The sequence below is a fragment of the Mus pahari genome, chromosome 1 (genome assembly GCF_900095145.1).
Source record: "Mus pahari chromosome 1, PAHARI_EIJ_v1.1, whole genome shotgun sequence".
Lineage (NCBI taxonomy): Eukaryota > Metazoa > Chordata > Mammalia > Rodentia > Muridae > Mus > Mus pahari.
The window spans coordinates 69,289,496-69,312,340 of record NC_034590.1 but is presented as its reverse complement, the minus strand read 5'-3'; the positions used below and the strand labels follow the sequence as shown (position 1 = coordinate 69,312,340).

The following is a 22,845-nucleotide window of genomic DNA, read 5'->3' as shown; positions in this document are numbered from 1 at the left end:
GTAGCTAATGACAACCTTGAATTTCAAATCTTCCTGCTCCACTGCCCAAGTACTGGAATCACCAGTTATACATCATCCCTGGCATAATCTCAAAGCTTTTCAAGGGGACTCTATTAGAAATCAATCAACAGTCTCTCTTTTTGTTGTTGTTTTTATAAGGAGGGAAATCTCCCAGCTGGTGGGATGAGCCTTCCCGTAGTTTCCTGAGGAAAACATGCATTACTCTTGTGCCATGCTGAGATAAAACAAGAAACATATATATGATCTCTGTCTGTAGATCATTGGTGTGATAACAGTGTCCTTTGGGGGCTAAAACCAGGATGGCTGAGGCCTCTAGTAGCCCCCACTGAGAGCCAATCACTAGAAAGTCTCTGGACTTCCGGTACCACCCCTTGACATTGAGGATGGGGACAGACACTAAAGGTTAAATTGATCTCCAATGACCAACACCATCAGCAAATACCCAAGATTCCATAAAGACCCAGGAAGGACTGGCATCAGGGAGATTCTGGACAGTTGACTAGTGGGGACTCTAGGAAGGTGATGTGACCAAAGAGGGTATGGAGGTTCCATGCCCCCCGGACATGTCTTCTCCAAGAATCTTTGAAATCATCTTTACAAGAAACTAGCAAGTGTAGATAAATGTTCTCAGGTTCTGGTAGCTTCTCTGGAGCGTGAACCAGCCTGAGCAGAGGTCTGTCAGAGCACAGGTAATGGAGCGGCAGTCATGGGGACTGAGAGCTGGGGCAGATCTCAGAATGGCACTAAATCCAATGCTGGTGTCTTCTGGAGAAAGGACTGCTATTGGTGGGTGAATTTCCATGTTCTGGAACTCTCAGTATTCTATGGTAGACTTGGAGCAGAAAGAACAATTTAGTTTTTCTTTTACAAATTGATTTCCAATAAAAAAAAGAAGCAGAACGGACAGAGAAGACCCAGGCAAGACGAAATTACAGACCTGCCTACAAGATAACCAGTGCGCACCCATCGAAAGCTTAACGTGACAAATGACTTTGCAAGAGTAGAAGACTGTCCTGTGTTAAAGGAGACCTTAGACTTTACCAGGGATGGACAGGGAGCATAAAGGAGAGATAATGGGGTCAATTAGTGAAATTTGGCTCTTGCTTGAGGGCTAGTGTCCTAGCTATTGTTCTGTTATGTGAAAAGACACTATGACCAAGGCATTTCTTCTAAGACAAAGCCCTTAACTGGGGGCTTGCTTACAGTTTCAGAGTGTTAGTTTATGATCATCATGGCTGGAAGCAGACAGGCATGGTGCTGGAGTAGTAGCTGAGAGCTTTATCTCTGGGTCCGCAGGCAGCAAAGAGATACTGGGCCTGGCATGGGATTTTAAAAGTATAAAGCACACCCCTAGCAAGACACGCCTTCCCCAACAAGGCCACACCTTCTAATCCTTCCCAAACATTTCCACTAACTGGGGATCAAGTATTCAAACCTATGAGCCTGTGGGGCCATTCTCATCCAAACCACCACACTGAGTTTACATTAAATCAATGTTAAATTTCTCTACTATATAAAAGATTATCTTTCCCCCACCCCTTTGGAAAATACACACTTAAGTTTTAGGGACATTATTTGTGTCCCTTTCAAATAGGTCAGGGAAAAATGTACACACAGGGAGAGAGTCGGTGACAAAATGTTAACAACCGCTAAGAACCGGTGACTACAGAGGAAGCTGCAAGGGGGTTTGTTATATTATTCTTGCATTTCCTCCACAAGCTTGAAATTCTTTCAAAAGTCAAGGGAGAAGTTTGTTTGATGACTCAAGTTTATTGAAATTCCTAAGGCAGTACCGAACTATTTGTGATAATCTTTTAAAAACTGGCTCATACGAACAAAATGTGAGTATAATCAAGACGATCAATTGTGCTTTAAAACTAAACATAAATTTTAAAAAAAAATTAAAAGGAGTTAAAAAGAAGTTCTCAAGACGACCCAAGTCAAATCTCTAGGAGAAAAATGGTTACAAGAGACTTATTTAACAAAGGACTGTGATCTAAAAATACACAGACAGCTCTTAAATGTTTATAAGTAAACAATTCACTGGGTGTGGTGGCATGTGCCTGTAACCCTGGCACCCAGGATTCCAGGCCACAGACACAGGAACCGAAGTAGGAATAAGAGTGAGATTTAGCCGGGCATGGTGGCGCACGCCTTTAATCCCAGCACTCGGGAGGCAGAGGCAGGCTGATTTCTGAGTTCGAGGCCACCCTGGTCTACAAAGTGATTTCCAGGACAGCCAGGGCTATACAGAGAAACCCTGTCTCAAAAAACCAAAAAAAAAAAAGAGTGAGAATTACTTTCTGTAACCATTCCTCAGTCAAACAAATGAACTGGCATCTGTCACTCTTTCTGAATTTTTGTCCCATTGTGGTGCTCAGCCAGGCTATCACTGTGAGGTGTCCAGGGAGGACAGGGCTCACCCTACTGTCTCTCCCTTATCTGCTCTGCATCCTTGCTCCAGTCTCAGGATTGGGTAGGGATATGGGATGTAGGATGTGGGGGTCCCTGTTAACTGCAGCGAGACCCCTCGGGGTGACGCTCTCAAGAGCCCTGGTCTACTCTCAAGAGACAGACATCTCCCTTTTTTGGACCTGCTACAGTTGGTCCCTGGCTTGTGTCACTTAGCACCTGGCTGACACTTGTACCTGTTCTCCACTCCTGCTGAGGAGCCCTCTGTAGGAAGCCTCTTTCTGACCCAGCCGGTGCCCTGTTACACCCAGGAAACACTTCAGCTGCCACGTCTAAAGATGAGAAGGCCACATCCACTGAAGCCTCTGCTGTGCAGCAGTGGACTCTCCTACCTGCCTTCCATCTGTAGACTTTTTGGTCATGGCTACAGCCCATCATGGCAAGGAAGGGCTGGAATCAGTTCATGGCGGTTAGTGTGTGGTGGAAACTGTTTGCATCATAGTGGTTCAGAAAGAGGAGATAAACTAGAAATGGGCCTAGATAATATATTCCCAAGGACCAGCCTCCAGCAACCTCCAGCAGGTCCCTACCTCCCAAAGCTGTCAGAGCCTCTCAAAACAGTGGTGCCAACTGGTGACCCAGCATTCAAAATAGTGGAGGACACTTTACAATCAAACCATAAGATATGCAAAAGGCCCGAATTAATGTTCTGCAACTCATAACTAGTAAGTGATTGGACCAGAACTGGGATCTTTGTGCACACCATGTTTGGTTTTCTGTTCTATTGCTGTGATAACACAGCCTGACCAGAGTAACTTAGAAAAGAAAGTGTTTAATTTACAGCTTACAGTCTGAAGGGTCACAGTTCACGACCTCACCTTAGGGAGCATGGCAGCAGGCAGGCATGGCTCTGGAGCAGTAGCTGTGTGCTTACATGTTGAGACATAACTTCCAGGCAAAGAGAGAGATACCGTGCTAGATTATTATGCCTTCAATGTGTGAGCAGAAACAAATCTCTTCTTCCTTAAGTGGCTGTGCCAGATGGCTGTCCCAGCAACCAGGAAACTAAGACTTTGTGTTTTGGTCATTTTTCCACGTCAACAAATAGACTCCACATTCATCCTATATTGAGAAGCTGGCAGATTTTTCTCCCATCTAGACAGCTATTGTAGAGCTCATTATGTCAACTCCCAACTGTTGGCTCTTTAAGGCTCTTTCTACTTTTAAATGGCTACTGACAGTGTAATGTCTGCAGAGAACTCATGGGAAGCCAATCAAAGCCCACTCACTTGCCAGGGGCTTCCAATGGCCAGAGAAGGATCTAACAGTTTTATACTCTTATTTTGCATTCTTTGTGTTAAAGGGTCCCTCCTAAATTATATAAACACCAGGCTCCAAAAAAACTGGCTATGTTCACTGGCTATTATAAACATTCTCACACTTTTTTTTTTTTTTGGACTAGTTTTTTATTTCCTTAGGACCAATTCCTAGAGATGGAATCGCTGGGTCAAAGCAGACACACATTTTTGAAATTCTTGAACATATCACCAAAGGGGCCTCCAGACCAACATAAGTCCCAGCCCAATTGAGGATGATCCTGACAGGCTGTGTTTCCCTGTGGGGATGACTCTGACGGTCTGTGTTTCCCTGTGCCTGTGGCTTCAGGTGTAGTTATTGCTGTTATTCACACTTCTGAAGGAAGAACCATGATCTAAGAGGTTCATGGTTGTCCAGGGGGAAGAATTTGCCTGAGAGGAAAACAAACTCCAAGCCAAGCCCTAGGCCTTTCCTCCCACCGTGAGCCTCTCCTTGGCATCTAACTGTTTTCCCTCTGGAAAGCGGGCCACAACCCCATGGTGTCACCAGCTCCTGCCACAGGCAGAAACCAGGCTTCTCTGAGCCGTGTCAGAGCTGCTGTGTGTCTCTGAAGACATCTTTCATTCATCAAGGCCTGGAAAGCACATGTCAGAACACCGGCCGTGTTTTGTAATATGCTAACGAGAGCTTGTGAAATCTCAGTGCGGTTTAAGGAAAAACAACATTTTGACAACTCTATTCAGCAGAACTGGTTCCCTATAGACTCTTATGTCTCTTTTATGAGTCAAAAATCTTACTTTGGAAAGAGGTCTATCTGTCTACAGGCTTTGCCGACTGCCAAGGGAACAGGGCACAGTCAGGTCCAGGGTGCGTATTGACTGATGGGCTCATGTTTTTTAAATACCTGTGCATGGTGTGGATGGGAAGGAAGGGCCCCTTCTGCACCCACAGCAGAACCAGGCTCTGGGTCGTGTGCTGTGGATTGGAGGAGACAGACAGCCCTGCCCTTGAGAATCACAGTCTAGGTGGGAAGTGCGATCTCACAGTTCCTGACACACATCACTATGACTCCACATTATACAGTGTCTTGAGAAAGATCAGAACTTGGGAGATGGCTGTAAAGTGCTTGCTAAACTAACACGGAGACCTGAGTTTATGTCTCTAGACCACATTTTTTTTTTAAGTCAGCTATTGTAGTGTATGTTTGTAGTATCCCTGGGAGACAGAGTCAGGAGGCTCACTGGCCAGCCACTGTAGCTGAATCAGCCAGCTCCAGGTTCAGTGAGAGACCCTGTCTCAGAAAACATGGTGGAGGGCTGGTGAGACGGTTCAGAGGGTAAAGGCATGAGCCCTGTGCACCCCGGGGACCTGAGCTTGCTCTCTGGAACCCACTAAAAATTGAAAGGAGGGAAATAGTGTACAGAGTTGTCGTCTGACCTCCACAAGTACCATACATGTCCACCCCATGCATGTACACACCACACACACACACACACACACACATACACACAAGCACCACATACACACACACACACAACACACACACACACACCACACACACGCACACCACACACCACACACACACACACACACACACACACACCACACACTACTAAATATATTAATAAATAAATTAAAGCAACAGCAAAAGGTAATTGTTTTCTTTGTATTCTTTAACAAAAGTTTATTCAAATCAAAATAAGAATAAACATGGTTGTGGTGGTCTGAATGAAAATGGCCTCCATAGGCTCATAGGCAGTAGCACTATTAGGAGGTGTGGCCTTGTTGGAGTAGGTGTGGCCTTGTTGGAGTAGGTGTGGATTATAGGAGGAAGTGTATCACTGATGGGGTGGGCTTAGAGGTCTCAAACTCAAGTCAGGCCCAGTGGCTTACTTGCTGTTGCTGCTGCCTGCCTATCCCTATGTAGAACTCTCAGCTACCTGTCCACTAGCATGTCTGCCTGTACGTCGCCATGCTTCCTGCTATGATGACAATGGCCTAACCCTCTGAGCTATAAGCTGTCTCTATTTTGTTCTCCTTTGTAAGAAAATCATGGTCATGGCGTCTCTTCCTAGTAAAACACTAGTAGAGAATGACAGGGGAAGACACTTGTCAGCCCTTAGTTCTCGAGTTGTCCAGGTATGTAAATATGCACTTCTCAGCCGGACATGGTGGCGAACGCCTTTAATCCCAGCACTCCGGAGGCAGAGGCAGGTGGATTTCTGAGTTTGAGGCCAGCCTGGTCTACAAAGTGAGTTCCAGGTCAGCCAGGGCTATACAGAGAAACCCTGTCTTGAAAAACAAAAAACAAAAAACAAAAAACAAAAAACAAACAAACAAAAAAATGCGCCTCTCAGAGACAAGCCCAGATTTCCATACGCTCACAGGTGTAACACTACTCCAGCTTTTAAACATTGTAAACTAATCAAAACTGTACCAATGCTTGTGTGGACCAAATCGAGCATGACTGAAGGCTAAGTTTGACCCGAAGACCATTGGCATTCAATCTTTAGCCTAGAGAGTGGACCCCAGTTCCTCTTCCTACAAAACCAAGGAGAGCGAGAGGATGGAAGTGGGTGCCACCTGGGGAGGGTGTCAGATGGTCAAACAGGCAACTAAATAGCTCTGCATAGGGAAGCTCAGGAGCTTCTAGCAAAGAAATAAATGACAAAAATAATTGTAAAATTAAAAAAATCAAATGACAAAATTCTTGAATATAAGATAAATATAAAAATCAATGGTTTTCTGATTTTTGACAGTAAACATATAGACATGGACATTTATAGTGTTTATAAATTTATAAATGTTTATTAACTCTTTTATAACACTGAATAATTAACTACTAAGAAGTAAATTGAACCAGGGAGCACCTACTCTAAGAGAGTCGTGCGTGGTCCATGGGTAGCAATGTCTGAATCCTAGAGTGTGGGAGGTTGGAGGTAGATAGAGGGGTTTTCCTATCACCCTCAGCTATCCAGAGTGCTTAGGGCTATCCTGGGATACAAGAGACCCTGCCTCAAAACAGACAACACACCAACAATAAAAGAAAGACAGGAGAAAGATCAGACCTCACCACGTACCCACGCCAAGGCAGTTTCTACGAGAGCTGTGCGCGGCGAGCCACGGCCGCCAGGCTTCTATGGAGAAAGGGATTCCCAGGGATCTCCCAGAGCGGCTGGAGTAACACCAGCAAGGGGCCTGGTCTTGCAGCTATCAAGCCAAACTAAAACCAGTCACCAGGGAGCTGGCATAGGAACAGGTCAGTGAGACCGACCAGAACTCAGACAGAGCCTGATTACTAGAACGTAATTGTTTGACAGAGTGACCTGTAAAATTCAATAAATTCATCTGAAAGCAAATAGAATTTGGTATCTGTCCAGCTCATAAGTAGAGGTCTATGTCAGGTTACTTAGAGGCAACCCAGTGGGTTAGATGCTTGCTACGCATGCTGGGCCACCCGAGTTCCATCTCCAGAACCTTCAGTGGAAGGAGAGAACCAACCAAACCCTGATGGCTGTCATCTGGACTCCACATGTGTGCCACAGCATGCATGCACCTGTACATACATACATACATACGTACATATGTACACACATACACACACAGTAATAAATCTTAAATTTAAAAAAAAAAATCCTTAAGTTAAAGAAGCACAGAAGAGCCTGGTGTGGTGGTACATGTCTTTAATCCCAGCACTTGGGAGGCAGTGGCAAGTGATCTCTTGAGTTTGAGCCTAACTGGGCTGCCTTGTCTGGCCTCAGTGGAAGAGGGTGTACTTAGTCCTGCAGGGACTTGAGGTGCCAGGGGATTAGGAAGGGAAACGGCCAGGGGAGGGGACATTTGGGGGAAACTGGGAGGAGAGGGGGCCCTTCGATCAGGATGTAAAGTGAATAAATAAATAACTTAATGAGAAAAACTCTCAGTCAGGAGCTGGAGAGATGGCTTAGCAGTTAGCACAGGCTGCTCTTCCAGAGGTCCTGGGTTCAGTCCCAGCGCCTCCATGATGGCTCCCCACTGACTGTAAACTCCTTTTCCAGAGGATCCGACTCTTCTGGCTTCCCTAGGCACCAGGCACACATGTGCACAGACATATGTGCAGTCAAAACAAACATGCGTAACATTCTGCAAAATTCTAAATCAACAAGGATTTAGAATATATTATTTATTTTTTTACCTATCATCTGATGTCTATTTTCTGTCTATCTGTATTGATGGTTACTTTTGATTGTTAAATTGGTTGAATTAAGAAGCACACATTGGGTGGTGTCTGAGAAAGCTTCCGGAGACACAGAGCCTGAGGGCTTTGGCCCACCCTGATTGATAACATATATAGCACAGCCCCTACACCGAAGGCTTAGGGAACACTGAGGAAGAAGAGGGCAGAAAGATGGCAAGAGCCAGAGGTCCAGAGTGTTTATAAGCTAGTGTATGTATGGTAGGAGCCGTATCCATGAATTATCTCCACCACCACTGCCACCATCATCATCATCATTACCACCATCATCATCACCACCACCATCGCCACCACCATCATCATCACTGTCAATCATCTCCATTAGCAGGGGAGAGTGTGAACCTAGTTCCTCATTACCACAAATTATGCAGTCAACTGTCCCCCCTTTCAGGAGTCAGGACATCTGAAACACAACGGATAAGCTTCGTCCTGAGAAAACCACCTTCACAACCATGGTATCTCTCCTGATAGGAAAGTGTATCCATGACATCTTAACAATACGGTCACCTAACCAAGACCTGCCCAAGGACAATACCAGCTGACATTCCAGTATATAGGAAATCTCTCACGGTGCCACTCCTACATGAAGAGCTATAACCAATGGCTGCTAAGAGAGGGAGAACCAGCCTTCTGCAGGGAGGAGGCCCCAGATGGGTTATCCAATCCCAAGTGGCCAGTCATAAATGAATACACAGGTGAGCAGCACTGACTGGACTCGGTAGGTTATATTTATGGATGCGTGCATGTAGCCAGGCGTGGTGGCGCACGCCTTTAATCCCAGCACTCGGGAGGCAGAGGCAGGAGGATTTCTGAGTTCGAGGCCAGCCTGGTCTACAAAGTGAGTTCCAGGACAGCCAGGGCTATACAGAGAAACCCTGTCTCAAAAAAAAAAAACAAAAACAAAAAAAAAATGAATGTGTGCATGTATATGTATACATCCATGCATAGCAATAATAATCACAGAAGCAATCACAAATTTGAGAGCAAATTGGGGGTGATGGGAGAAGCTGGATGCAGGGAAAGAGGGGAAACATCATGTAGACATCAAATCCATGTGTGAAATTCTCCAAAAAAAAAAAAAAATGTAAAAAGGGAAAGCAATGTCCATCCATAATGAATGGCTAAATACATCAAGAACATTAACACTGGAATATCATGGACTCCAAAAAACAAAGAGAAGTACATCTGTTTATTTGAGGGGATTTCTTGGAAATATGTTTGAGAGTGTTCTAAGGTACAGGACACTATACAATCTTTAGTCCTATGTGTTTGGTAAAGCAACGAGAGAAGATCTCTAACTTATGCATATTTGTGTGTGCACAGTTGGCTTTCTTTCAACAAAGACTGAATCCCGGGGATAGCTTGCGGTGGCCCTGACAGAAGGATGGGATATGGTGGTGGAGGCTAGTGGGACGGGCTGACATGAACAATGTGGAGAGACCAGAAGCTGAAACCATTCGTTCTCTGGCAAACTAATGAGAATAGTAGTATTTCTGAACACAAGGGGCCTTTGGAATCAGGTGTCTCATGCCCACAGCGCAGTGCTTGAGTCCTGGAACACAAACCCCAGACCCCTCCCCACCTCTGGTTTTCTTCATGATTCCAGAACCAGAATCAAAGAACTCTGGGGCAGGGCGTGGGGAGCAACTGGAAGGCCACTGCCTTCAGTGCAGAGCTGGCCTCACCCTAGTCCACAGCTCAGGCTCTGCCCTCTGAATGTGTTAGGTAAATCTGAGGGGATATCATCCTGAGTGTCTCAGATTAGTTCTTCTCCATCTCTCAGCCCCCCAGCAGGTCCTCAGAGAGAATTCCCCTGGGTCCCACTTCCTGTTTCCCTGACTCTCTTGTCATAGCTCAGCACTATTGTTCTTAATGTGTATATAGGAGAGGGGAGGGGGGGAAGGAGAAGAGAGGGGGAGGTGAGGAAGAAGGGAGTTAGGGGAAAGGGAGGGGGAGAGGGAGGGGGAGGAGGGGATAGGAGAGGGGGAAGGAGAGGAGGGAGAAGGNGGGAGGGGGNGGGGAAGGGAGAGGGAAAGAAAGGAGAGGAAGGAGGGAGAGAGAGAAAGAGAGGGAAAGGGAGAGGGGGAAAGGGGGAGGGGAGAGGGGGAAACGGGGGAAGGGAAGAGGGGGAGGAGGAGAGGGGAGAGGGAGCTTTTTTTTTTTTTTTTTTTTTTTTAAAGAGAAGGCCTGGGAGTCCCGGCTTCAGCTGCTTTAGTGGCCTGGTCGCCGGCTCCTTTTCTTTGATCCACACTTTCCTTTCCGCCCCCATTTATTCTCTAACTCATTCCAATGCGTGTGCTGCTGCTGCTGCTCCTTAGGTTTCCCTGAATCTTCTACTTTGTAGGGTGTTTTAGGGAAGGTGGAGCTGGGCAAGTTGGAGGAGGCTCTCCTGCTGTGAGAAGATTCCAGAATGCTGAGTGATGCTGAAAGACGAGCGAGCTCGCTTGAAACCCCACTGCGCCTGCGCTGGCTCTCCTGCAGCCAGATGGGGCTCTCCGTGGACCTCTCTGCTCTAGCTGACACCCTGCTGTCCCTGTAGGCAGCTCAGAGGCCTTCCAAGCCCCTCACTGCTCCAGCTGTGAGGCCTGTGCCTAGCTGCAAACAAACTCTCAGAGCATCAAACCTCCCTCACCATGGACAGCTTCCTGGCCTGTGCTCCAGCCTGAGTCTCCTCTCCTCCCACAGCAGAGGTTTTATTTAACGGTCCCCAGGGTTCTCACAGACCCAGCACCCAGGACCTCAAGTATGTTCAAGCATTCGCACATTACAAATAAGCATGTTTATGATTGAGCCCATTATACAGATGGAGAAATGGAAACACAATGGGGCAGTTCACCCTCCCCTCCAGAGCAAAGGTGGCCCCAAGAGCAGAGGTGACCCCCGGATCTGAGTTTAATTTCGGAGACAGAGTTCTCTCCAGGCCAGCCTGATGGGAGGCTGGAGGTGGGAGTTAGGTGGGGTGGGGTGGAAGCTGGGTCCTGAGATCCAGCTGGAGAGAGGGAGGGAGGGAGGGAAGGAGGGAGGGAGGGAAGGAGAGACACACACACACATACACACACACACACACACACACACACACACACACACACACACACGCTTGAAGTTGGGATTTGAAGTTGGGATGGCCAAGTTCAGGGGCAGCGCAGCTGGGGAGGAGCCAAGCTGTTTATTATGCTTGGTCTGTGCTCCAAACAGAGCTGATGGATGGAGCCACTCCAGTTCCTATAAACAGCTCAGGCCTCCCCGCCTCCCCCCCCCAACTCCTGTTCTCAGCACTGTTCCTAGGGAGATGGAGATGCTAGTGGGGGTGGGGGAGACAGGATGGGAAGATGGGGAGTGTAGAGAGTGGAAGGTCACAGATAAGACAGAGACCTCAAGGCAAGAGGAGACAGGACAGCACAGGCTAGCCAGAGAGCACACTTCTGTGCTCTGGACAGTCCGTGTCTTGCTGTCCCCTGCCCTCTCTGGATCCCCTGGGTCTGTCTGAGGACTAAGTCAGAAGCCCGAGAATTCCTAAGTCCCGATGGGCAGGGTCCATTAATTCTGGAAATCTTTTCTGAGCTCACAGTCCCTAGAGACACACAGAGGACTCTGGGTAGGAATTCCCCCATCCCCCGTGGCTCTCAATCTGATGGTGGACCAGACCCCAGACAGGCGCTCAGTGCTAGGTGTGAGGGTCCCACGGAGATCCAGACAACAGGAGGAAAAGACCCAGGCCTTCTCCTCAGATGAGGTAGTTCATTCAGACAATGGTAGCAGGAGTTTGTGGGTGAGTCGGGTGCGTGGGACACGGTGGAGCCTGGGGTTGCGAGGGTCAGATGCTAGGGCTGCGGTACTGCTCATTGCTGGGCGGAGTAGGACACGCGTGTCATCCCGGCACTTGGCAGGAGACAAGAGCTGAAGATCATCTGTTCAAGGCCAACCTGGATTACAGGACACCCCGAGTCAAAAAACAAAGAAGAAGCAGGCAAGATGGCTCAGTGATTGGTTAAATGAATTTGCTGCCAAGCTTGACGATCTGATCCAGCCTCCATATTTACAATGGTAGGAGAGAACCGATTCCCACAGGTTGTGCCCTGACCTCCACGCACATGTGCACAGATGCAAATAAATAAAACACAATGAAAACAAAACAGCACCACAATGAAAACCAATAATAAGAAGAAAATAACCGCTGGCTTCAGAGTGGGAATATCCTGGGGTTAGGTCTCAGCTCCAGAATCTGAAGATACCGTAGAAATCTCGTCAAACACTGTAGGAATAAGGTCCATCAACTGCTCAGAGTGGGCTTAGCTGGATACGCTTAGTAATGGTCACTACATGGTGGGCCACAGCAGAAAGGGGCTGGGGGCAGCGGGTAGCCCCCTCCCAAGGTCCTGTGGGCTGTCTGGAGGACAGGGCTGTTTGCAGTGGGCAGCTGACCCAGGCCCCAGGATCGGGTGGACTGAGATGGTGAGACAGCTGAAGGGGTTGGCAGATGACACTCCAGGTGGCCTCTGACAGACAGGGCACGGGGGCCTCCCTCTCCCTGGAACTGGCGGAAAGCTTAGTAAACCCGGTGCTCTGATGACGTAGTTGGCACCTGTGCCCACAGTTCCCTGAAAACAGGCATTTCTGTCTCACGGGGTCGGGGTGGGGCGGGCGCGGGGTCTAGGCCAGGTAAATAGGCTCTGCTGTTTGCCAGGAAGGGAGGTCAGGGGCCTGCTGGGGTCCCTGGGCTGAGCCCAGCCCATTCGATGGCCTGGTCCAACACTGCCTTCCCGGAGCCCCCACTGTGTACTTTCCCATCCCTAGCACTGCCCCTGTGAGCCGGGAAGCTCAGGTCCTCCTCTGGAGAAAGAGAGCTGGAAGCAGGAAAAAAATGATTCGAAGGCAAGGGTGTCCATCAGGGAGGGAGGAGGGCCCAGGGGCCACTCCAGCTGTGGAGATGTGACCAGAGTGCTTGGAGGTCGGGGAAGGCTGCTGGAAATGCGGGCTGAGGTGGAGGACTAGTAGCTGCAGAGGGCAAGGGCCTAGGTGTTGATGTGCTGAGCTGATGTTGCTCTTACTGAGACCCTCTTGACAACCTTCCCCATGCCTGCCAGTGAAGCAGCTCCTCTCCCTCCCTCAACTCTAACTCACTCTCTCCCTCCCCCCTCCCCTCCTCCTCCTCCTCTCCCCCTCCCCACTCTCACCCACAGTTGACTGCTCGAAGACTAAATTCTGCCTGGACTCTCTAGCCCCTAGGAGACAATGTAACCCTCTGGCTGGCGTGCAGGGTGCCTGGATGTCTCCACAGAAGCAGTCGGGAGGGACAGATGAGACATCCATCACTTGGAGGTGGCTGGAGAAAGAGGAGCACTTAGAGTGGCTGGGAACAGTAGCTTGAGAGGGAGGAGGCAGCTCCCTGGATGGAGTTAGGGAGGCTGAGGGGGAGGTGAGGGGCCATGGAGTCCAGGGACAAAGGTCTAAAGGTATGGAGATCTTGTAAGAAGGTCTTGGGAGAGCTCAGCTTAGGCAGGGTAAGGTGGGCTGGGGAGATGGGGGGAGGGGTGGGGATGGGGGTGGGGAAGGGGATCTGCCTCGGAGAGTGGGAGATGGTGAGATGGCACAGGGGTCTGGACACAGAGAAAGGCAGTGGGCACAGGGCCTCGGACAGCTGGGAAGGAGCCACAGCCGCTGCTTCTAGAGCTGGGGTAAGGGTTCCTTACCAAGTGGCCACAGTGGGGTGGGGCAGGCTAAGAGCTTCAGTGTCCCCCCAGATGCCTTACAAGGAATAAAAGCTCCTGAGGTGGGGGGGGGAGGGACGGGGTCAGGATTCCAGTGTGAGGATATGGGATACCTGAAGTAAGCAGTGGCAGGCCACAGTTTCTCCAAAATTATACTTTAATACATTCATGTGAGTTATACAAAGAGCGGGTCCCAGGGTCTGGTAGAGGCCAGTCCTGGGAGGTGAGAGCAGCATTGATATAGTGTTCTCAGAGTTCACCACGCCTTGGCCTCCAGGCTGAGGAAGAGAGCCGTGTGCAACAGCACCAGTGAGGGAGGGTTCTAGTCCTGGATCTGCCTATTGGTCCTCGGAGCCTTTAACCTTCTCTGGGTCTCAGTCTTCTCGCCTGTAGAATGGGGTAGAGAGAATGGCGTTTTCATCTTCTTGTACATTAGGGAAGCTCTGGCAGACTGTGGGCTGAGCACAGGGGAGTCCAGGGCTCCCCTTCAACCCTGCAGCCCACAGGCCTGGAGAATGAGTGGAGACAGTGTGTGTGTGTGGGGGGGGGGGGCTTCCCTCTTATTTTCCCATGCCTGGTGAGGACTGGCATGGTAGCTGGCCTTGTCTCACACTGTGACTGCTGAGTGTAGGGAAACACGGGTATAGCTGCTGGCATCCAGCTCAGGGCCTTGAGCACACAAAGCAAACCCCCTGCCTCGGTGCAACGGCCCAGCTGCTTTTGTTCCCAGTTTTCTTCCCTTGACTTGCGTGATTCTGAGCAAGGCCCTGCACCTAACTTTCCCTATCTGTTCAGTAGGGAGATCACACTCAATGTTTCAAACTCCAGGAATGAGATTTTGGGAGCAGGAAGAGAAAGGAAGAATTCATACTCCTCTGCAAAGAAGAGGCTCTGAGGCAGGGAGGCAGAGGGTCTGTGGGCGCCTGTCTGAGAGGGAAGGGTATATGTAGCAAGTGCACTTGGATCCTGGTTAGGGCAGGGCCACTTCCTGTCCATTTGACAGCCTGCAGGTACCGCACTGGCAAAGCTTTGGCCCCAGAGATGGGAGGACGTGGACTTGATTCATTTTGGCTTCGGGCATCTCTCTCAGCCATGAGGCTCTCAAAGGAGACGAATAAGGAAACTTGTTTTCTTCTCGTGTATAACCCAGATAACACAGAAACCTCTGAGAACTGGCTTGAGTTCGCCTCTGCAGCTGCTAAGCTGAACCAGATAGCTGAAGCTCTCCCTCTTGGCTCAAAAGTCAGGGTGGGGCTGGGATAGAAGGAGGCCTGAGCAAGGGGTTGGGGGAACAGGCAGCACCAGGGTCAGTGTGTGTGATACAAGAGTGCACTGGAGAGAAAGGCCTGTCCAAGGCAGGACGTAGGATGGCCCGGGCCTGCGTGGGAGCCTCGGTGATCACACTTTAAGCGGGTGCAGCTCCCAGACTAGGAGCCTAGACTTAAGACCTCTGGGGGAGGTTCTGGCTCTCTCTTCAAGTCACAAGTTCTTCATTTCCAGAGAGGCTGAAAGTCATTACCAGCAGATGCGACAGAGCTTGGGGTGGAAAGGACTCAGACAAATCCTCTCACGGGCTGGCTCTCCTGCTCTAACACAGCCAGTCAGGGTGGGTTCTCCATGACCAGCCCCACTGCCTCCCCACCTCAAGCCCATCATACTACGTGGTCACTGTGTGGTTCTGTGACGGCCTCTCTTGCCTGAGGACAGGCATGTATTTCCTTTACTAGTACCCGGAGACGGGTGTGGCCTGAAACAGATGCTCAGCGGAGAGCTGTCCTGCATCCTCTGTGCAGTAAACTGCCCCACTTCCAGCTGCACAGCTGGCCCACATATGTAGCCTGGGAAGGAACCTGCCCACGCAGCAGCGTGCAGGACACCAAGTCCCTGGTCACCGAGTAACCTGAGTTGGAAACCAACTTCTCTGCCCCTCTGGCTTCCCCAGCCTGTCAGGCTTTGTACTGCTGGCTGAGCTTCTGCCTGCGGAGGAAGCAGCAGGTGGCCAGCGTGGTGAGGACTATGGCAGAGATGAGTGTGAAGCTGAGGAGGAGGATGAGGTTGACATTCTTCAGCCCTCCCTTCTCGCAATCCTCTGGACGCACTAGGCTCAGGGACACCTCCTCCTGGGTGCCAAAGCGGCAGATTAGGTCCTGAGTAGCATCCACATCCACTCGGCCCTGGTGCAACTGGGCCGCCAGCCAGCCATTGCCGCAGCAGCTGAGCGGATTTCCCTGCAAGTACAGCCGCCGGAGGCTGGTCTCCAGGCCACCCATGGCATTGCCCGGCAGGAGGCTGAAGCTGTTGTTTCGCAGATCCAGCACCTCCAGGGACACAGCCCGTGTCCAAGCAGGAAGGTGGCTTAAGCGGTTCTCAGCAAGGTTAAGGCGCTTGAGATGGAGAAAGCAGGGCAAGTCCACTCTCAAGACAGTCAGCCCGTTGCCTTGAAGCTCCAGTACCTCTAAGGATGCCTCCAGGCCCACCAGGGCTCCCGTGGCCACATCCAGACCAGGATTGGCAGAGAGGTCCAGCTCTGTAAGTGGGGTGTGGAGGAAGCTGCCTGCCCTGAGTGTTTCCATCGAGTTCCCTGCCATGTTAAGAACGTGAAGGGTGGGGATCCCAGAGAAGTCCACACAGCCCGGGGGACCTGGTTCTGCTCGCCCCCCACAGGGACTGACCTGGTTCCCTTGTAGGTTGAGCCTCTGCAGGCTGGCCAGGCTGGCAAAGGTATAGGGTGGAAGTTCTCGCAAGGCATTGTCCTGCAGAAGCAACATCTTCAGGGACCCCAGGACTTTGGTACCCAGTTCTAATGCTTCCAGCACGTTGTGGCTCAAGTCCAAAAGCACCAGGCAGGGCAGGGAGCCCACTCGTCGAGCCTCAAAGGATCGCAGGCAGTTTCTGCTGAGGTTGAGGAAGCGCAGGGAGGTCAGGTGTTCAAGAAAGCTAGCAGGGACCAGTTCAATCTCATTGTAACTCAGATCCAGGTTCAGGAGCTGGGAGAGAGGGTGGGTGCTGGCATTCCGGCTGGGGTTGGACAGTGGAGAGGCTGACCAGCCTTCAGAGGGTGCATGGAGGTCTTCACTGCCCTGGGGCAGCCCCGCAGGGAGCTGGATGAGGTTGTTAGACATATTCAGGTAGATGAGTCTCGGGAACATGGCCAGGTCAGGGAAGTGGAGCAGCTTGTTCTCCCGGAGGTCAAGCCAGGCCAGCTGGAACTGGGCCTGTGGTTCCGGGGCCGTCTGGAAGGCCTCAATGCTGTTGCAGCTCAGGTCTAGTACCTGCAGCTGCAGGAGGCTGAAGTCTGAGATGCAGGTGAGAGAGTTCCTGGAGAGATTGAGGTGAGTCAGGTGGGGCAGGGCCTCAAAGGCACCGTCCTCGATGTCCATGAGGACATTGCTGTGGAGGTCTAATTGTTCCACCGCTGGCATACCCCAGAAGGTGTGGCGTGCCAGGCGAGTGAGGCTGTTCTCCGCCAGTGAGAGCGTACGCAGCCTCGGGGTCTCACCCAACAGCCGCTCCACCAGATTGCCATGCAGGCTGTTCCCAGACAGGTCCAGGGAGACCAAAAGGGGCAGGCGGCCCAGGCCGGCACTGTTCAGTGCCATGCCCATGGCAAGCCGATTGTGGGCCAGGTTAAGGTGCTCCAGGTAGGGCAGGGCCTGGAAGACCCCGGGCTGGAGGAAGCTAATCTCGTTGTTACTTAAATCCAGGTGCCGAAGTGCTGTATAGAAGCCCAGCGGGGAGACCAGGATGCTCTGCAGTTGGTTCCCGGACAAGTAGAGAGCTTGGATGTCAAGTGAGAGCACCGAGGGGACCTGGAGCAGGCCAAGGCCATAGCACAAGGCCTCCTTGTTCACCTAGGAAGAGCAAGGGTGGCAAAGACGCTGGCATTAATGGGGACAGGACAGTAGGTGGGGACAGGGTTCTGTAGGAAAGAGGACTCGCCCTCTCCCCAAGCTTGGGGTGCTTCCCCCAGAGTCCCAGGATGTTAGCCTTGTCTCCACCCCGCAGATGCCCCACACTGCTCTCTGACCCTGACTGGCAGTCCTGCTGGGGCTGGGCAGAAGGGAACAGTAGACAGAGAAACAGTAGACAGCTCTAAGAATACATATGTGTTGACTATTGTCCTGTTCTATGGGAAACTAAACCATGTTTCACTCACAGTGATGCAGAATCGAGGGGCAAGATGGCCCATAGCTTCCAGTTCCACACCTGGGTCCTTGCCATATCCCAGATATAAAGTTCTAGCTTTAGGCTGGAAGCGTCATCAGGAAAAGATGTTTGCAACAGGGAAACCAGCAGGCTTTCCTGCCAGTCCCTTTGATTTGGTCCAGCCAGCACAGCTCAGACCACATTCCTGCTGTGACTCGCTCCTTTCTACAGCCGCTATCTACCATATCTACCACCGTATCAGTGGCCCACTCTGGTCCAGCACAGCATCCCAAAGGTAGTAGGAGTAAGGAAACAGAACAGGATAAAGGGATACCAGAACCCATCGGGTGTTATCTGATGTCAATTTAACTGAATGATCATTAACAGGACACATCAACATTGACGCTGCAGTTCCTTCTCCCAAAATTAACTTGTCTTTCCCAGCTCCTACTTAATATATCAGGACTTTCAGACTGGCGATCTTGTCAGAGCCTTATAACAGCCCACCAGCCCACCCAGTGCATAGGGGTAATCTGATGTAATTATATATTTTTACCAAAGTCCAGGTTGGAGACAGTAAGAGGTACTTTAGGATCGCGCAGCTGATATGGAAGGAGCTGGGATTTGAACACAGGGCTCTTAGCAACTCTTTTCCTTCCACAAAATGCATCTTTAAGGGTCATAATTCTATGCAAATGCACATCTCCATCTGGTGGCTCCCAGATTCTCACCCCAGGTGCCCCCGCCCTCTCTAGCAGAGAGCGTACCATCTACATCGGCCAGCTTAGTTTTATCCCTGCCCCTAGCCTGTCTCCATCCACCCCCACTGAACTGCCTACCTGCTAAAGGCCCATAGACTGCTCAGACCCCACTTTGCCTATGGTACCCTTGGCTTAAACACAGAGTAGGGTCCATCAAGCCTGACTGTGGCACTGACCAACCCGCCCACTTACTGCAGTCCAGTTTACATGCAGTGATCACGCCTAGCACTGGTCTCACGCCCTTGCACAGCCATCCCTGGATATGCGTGGAGCAGATCTGTATGAGAATCCCTCTCACAGAGGCCCTCCCTAGCTGTCTTCTCCCCTACAGCTCGGCGGCATCCCTCAACAATGGCCAAATGGGGACCTGCAGACAGTGAACTTTGCACAGAGAGGGGCCACTTTGATTGACACGGATGTCTTGGACCTGGTCCAAAGAAAGTCGTCCGGAAATGTCTTTTATGAATGAGTTGCAGACATCTGTGCTTAAGTAAAGGGCCTTGATCCGTTCAATGCCAGAAACAAAGGAGCTAAACCAGATATTCATATTCAAGCCAGAGAGAGACATTAGAACAGAGTGAGCCAGCCCACCTGCTGTCCAGATGCTGAGGTCAGGGCCTGCCCTGGCAGTAACTTGCCTGTGTCATAGGGGTCCTGATGGCCACCTTTGTCAACGTGTACATCGCCAGTGGCTGAGATAGCAAGGATGAAACACAAGCCCGGTATCCCTGCCTGACCTAGCACTGAGCCCCACCGCAGGACCCCAAAGTGAATAGGGGTGAGGCTGGGCACCGTCTGGCCATGGGCACCTGTGTGAATGCCTACTGCATAAAATACCTTGACAAACCTTGTACCTCCAGAAAAAGCTGCCACCTGAGGCTCTAGGAGACCCAATAACACCCCTCACCAACACCCACAGAAAATAGACACCTACTTGGCACCTCGCTCCCTGGGCTACCCTGCTGTAATCAGCACTGAGATGAGTTCAGTGCTAGCATGAGTTTGTTTTTATGTAAACGGAGCCTTCAGCTGCCCAGGTACCCACGCTGGCTGGACAGACACCACCAGACACTATTCACTCTGCATTTGCAGGGCACACGCCATGCTTCCCCATGGGAGCCCACACCCATGGACTCTCCCTTCTGGCAGAGGCTCCCCAGGACACCAGCTGCAAAGGGACCATGACAGGAGGTGACATAACCTGAGACCATCTATCAGAAAGCGCAGCGGTCCAGGGGAGCACCTGGTACCCACCTTTTTGATGCAGCCCAGACTTCAGAAGGAGCCTGAAGGGCTGGACCATCTCAGCACCCTCCCTGCCCTAATTGCTGAGCTCTGACTGACTGCTAGAAGTCTCTGGTGCAGAGATGTAGCGGTCTTGGCTGGGGTTTAGCATCCTCCCTCACTCTGCCATGTCAGCCACTGCTCTGCTCTCTTCCTAAGGGGGGAAAGAACATGCCATCCAACTTCACTTCCCATCTGTACACAGGAGACATTCTGGCAATGGACAGCACACGGGGAGTGGAGTTTGAATCCTGTCTGTCACTTCTGCTGTCAGGGCCCACAGAGTCCCATGTCTCTTCTGCAGCTGAGTCTAGAACTTTTTTTTTTTTTTTTTTTTTTATATTTATTTCTTTATTATATGTAAGTACACTGTAGCTGTCTTCAGACACCCCAGAAGAGGGCGTCAGATCTCATTACAGGTGGTTGTGAGCCACCATGTGGTTGCTGGGATTTGAACTCATGACCTTCAGAAGAGCATTCAGCGCTCTTAACCGCTGAGCCATCTCTCCAGCCCCCTAGAACTCTTTTTGATAGTTCAGAAAGTCTTCTCCTATCTCATGCTTCTCAGAGAGCCCATGCCCCATGCCCTCTGTCTGTGGGTGCCAGAGTCCTCACCGTCTAAGGCCTCAGTCTGCCAAGGCTGTGGGCATATGGTGATATCTGAGGTCTTTGCTCTCATTAGTCTGGGCGTGAGACTCTCAGGACGTCTCCAAGAAAGAATTAGTGGCCACAGCAGGGCACAGAGACCCCAGGAAATGGCTGCTGGCATTTCTGGCCTCTTTACACAGCTAATCCATTCTGTGCCCAGGTGCAGCTGGTGGTGTACCTGTCCTGCTTCACAAGTACACCTAGAGCAGCGGCCCTCACCTTCCCAATGCTGTGACCCTTTAATACAGCTCCTCACGTGTGGCGATCCCTGGTCAGAAAGTTATTTCATTGTTACTTCGCAACTGTAATTTTGCCGTTGTTATGACTTCTAATGTAAGAATCTGATATGCGGGGTATCTGATATGAGCCCCCGTAGGGGTCGAGACCCACAGGTTGAGAACAACTAGCCTTTTCCTTATACCTCACAAGGTTACAATGTCTTCAGCCTGTGTGGTTTCTGCCCCCAGGAGCCCCTGGTCAGCCAGGCAAGACAGTCTTTGGCTATGGATGAAGCAGCACATAGGGGAGGACATGGAGCCAGAGGAGGGAGCAACAGAAGAAATCAGCCAGTCAACGGTTGCAGAGGCTTCCTGGGCAAGGTGGCTTTTGACTAGGCTGTAATGAGGAAAGAGCATTCTAGCAGGCAGGCCAAGTTCAGAATCCCAGCCAGGGAGGGGCTACGTACCCAGGAAGGTCAGTACTGCGGAGCCTTTCCCAGCTTGTGTAGCCCCAGGATTTCCCAGAAGACCAATCACTTGTAACAGGGAACAGAGGGCCAGTGGGCCCCATGGTCCCTAGTTGAATGACCTCTGTTAGGTCACCTGGCCTCTCCAACCTTCTGTAAAATTCGTTCCCTTCTGTAAAATGGGAACAAATGGGATTGCTGGGTAGACAGGCTTCTCAACAGCCTAGTGTATGCTCAACAAATACCGAGGCAAAGCTCTATCCTTTGCTGTCTCTTCTAACCTTTGACCTGGACTGGGCTGTGGGACCCCTCCCTCTGGACCCCTCCCTCTGCCTGCACCGTGTCTTACCGTCCTACAGGGAACTTGCTCTCGACGCTGAGAGATAGCCAGGCCCAGGGTCAGCATGGCCAGGAGTAGCAGGATCTGGTGGCTCATGGCTCTGCCTAGGATGGAGAGAAAGGAGGAATGTTGAGACCACGGCTCCCCCCCCCCGACTGACAGCAGCACCTACTTGCCCTCCCTCGGGGATCCTGACTGAGAGTAATGGTTTTCTGGAACTCAAGAGGCTGAGGTAGGAGGCCAGGGATTGCACGTTTGAAGGCCAGCTGAGTCATTGCTCAGAGGAAGCAAGACTTTTAAAGCGATGTATGACTGGCTGCTTTGCGTTTACCTAAGGCCCACCCGAGGCCATTGAAACTGCTCAGGGATAAAGGCCTTTGCCATTAGGCTTGAGTTTGACCCTGGGACCTACATGGTGGAAGGAGAAAGCTGGCACCTGGGCTTCCACTTCCCTCCACACATGCACACCTCCCTTCAAATAAACAAAATGCAATAAAAAAAAAAAAAACACTAAAGAGGGTCACCTAGCAGAAGACAGTTAAGAAGGTGTGCTCAGGTGATAGAGGGACCCTAGGGCAGGGCCAGAGGGGCGGTGGGCCTCTGACTCAGTTTCCCTCCAGGTCCCAGGCAGGCCCCCATCCCAGGTCCTTAGCCCCAAATGGAATGTTTCATTTTCTGCAAATCCTTCCTTTTGACCTTTTACTTTGGGTTGGAATTTTCAGACCTTGTCATTGTCCGGGGCTGGCCGGGTGCTGACAGGAAGCCCCACCCCAGCAGGCTGCCAGGCAGCTACTTTCACTGAAGGATACAGCTGCCCAGGTCCATGGACCCACTGCAGTGTAAGCAGCCAGCACAGGGACCCATGGGGAGCTCAGAGGCTCAGGGGTGAATCCCTGTGGACTTGAGCCATGTGCTGGGGAAACACAGATCGGCCTGTTAATTAATTAGTTAGTTAGTTAATGCATTCACTTCCTTCCATACTGAATGTCACCTCACATCTAGTTCTGTGCTGGGAAACAGGGAGCTCGCAGCCTGGACAGGGCGGCGGCAGCGTGGACATGGTAGTGGCAGTGTGCTTTTGAGGGGGGACCACAGCACTCTCTGATGGCTCCCTCTCATCTCTGCTAGGCACCTGCTGTGTGACCTTACACAGGTCTTGTCATCTCTCTGACTTCGTTTCCGGGGGTAAATGTCGAGTTTTGTTGAGGATAACAGACGTTCTATGAAAGTGTCACAGCATATTTTTTTTTCAACCTTTTTTTTTTTTTTTTTTTTTTTTTTTTTTTTTT

The 22,845-nt window shown here is 50.7% G+C and overlaps 1 protein-coding gene and 1 pseudogene across 4 annotated transcripts in view; both read right to left on the bottom strand.

Moving 5' to 3' along the window:
- Positions 1-8,310: 8,310 nt before the first annotated feature.
- LOC115062814 lies at positions 8,311-8,463 on the bottom strand (annotated as a pseudogene).
- Positions 8,464-13,842: 5,379 nt separating this feature from the next.
- Lrrc32 (leucine rich repeat containing 32) overlaps positions 13,843-22,845 on the bottom strand; it is a 13,019-nt gene continuing 4,016 nt past the window's right edge. For 3 of the 4 annotated variants that reach the window (XM_021210204.2, XM_029547420.1, XM_029547425.1), the window contains exons 2-3: positions 21,566-21,660; positions 14,232-17,543 (exon numbers count right to left, since the gene is read on the bottom strand). In XM_021210204.2, the coding sequence (XP_021065863.1) occupies positions 15,639-17,543; positions 21,566-21,652 (1,992 nt within the window). In that variant the 5' untranslated portion in view covers positions 21,653-21,660 and the 3' untranslated portion in view covers positions 14,232-15,638. Of the gene's footprint in view, positions 14,080-14,231; positions 17,544-21,565; positions 21,661-22,845 lie in introns of those variants that run through there. The other variant, XR_003845379.1, reaches the window with a different exon arrangement.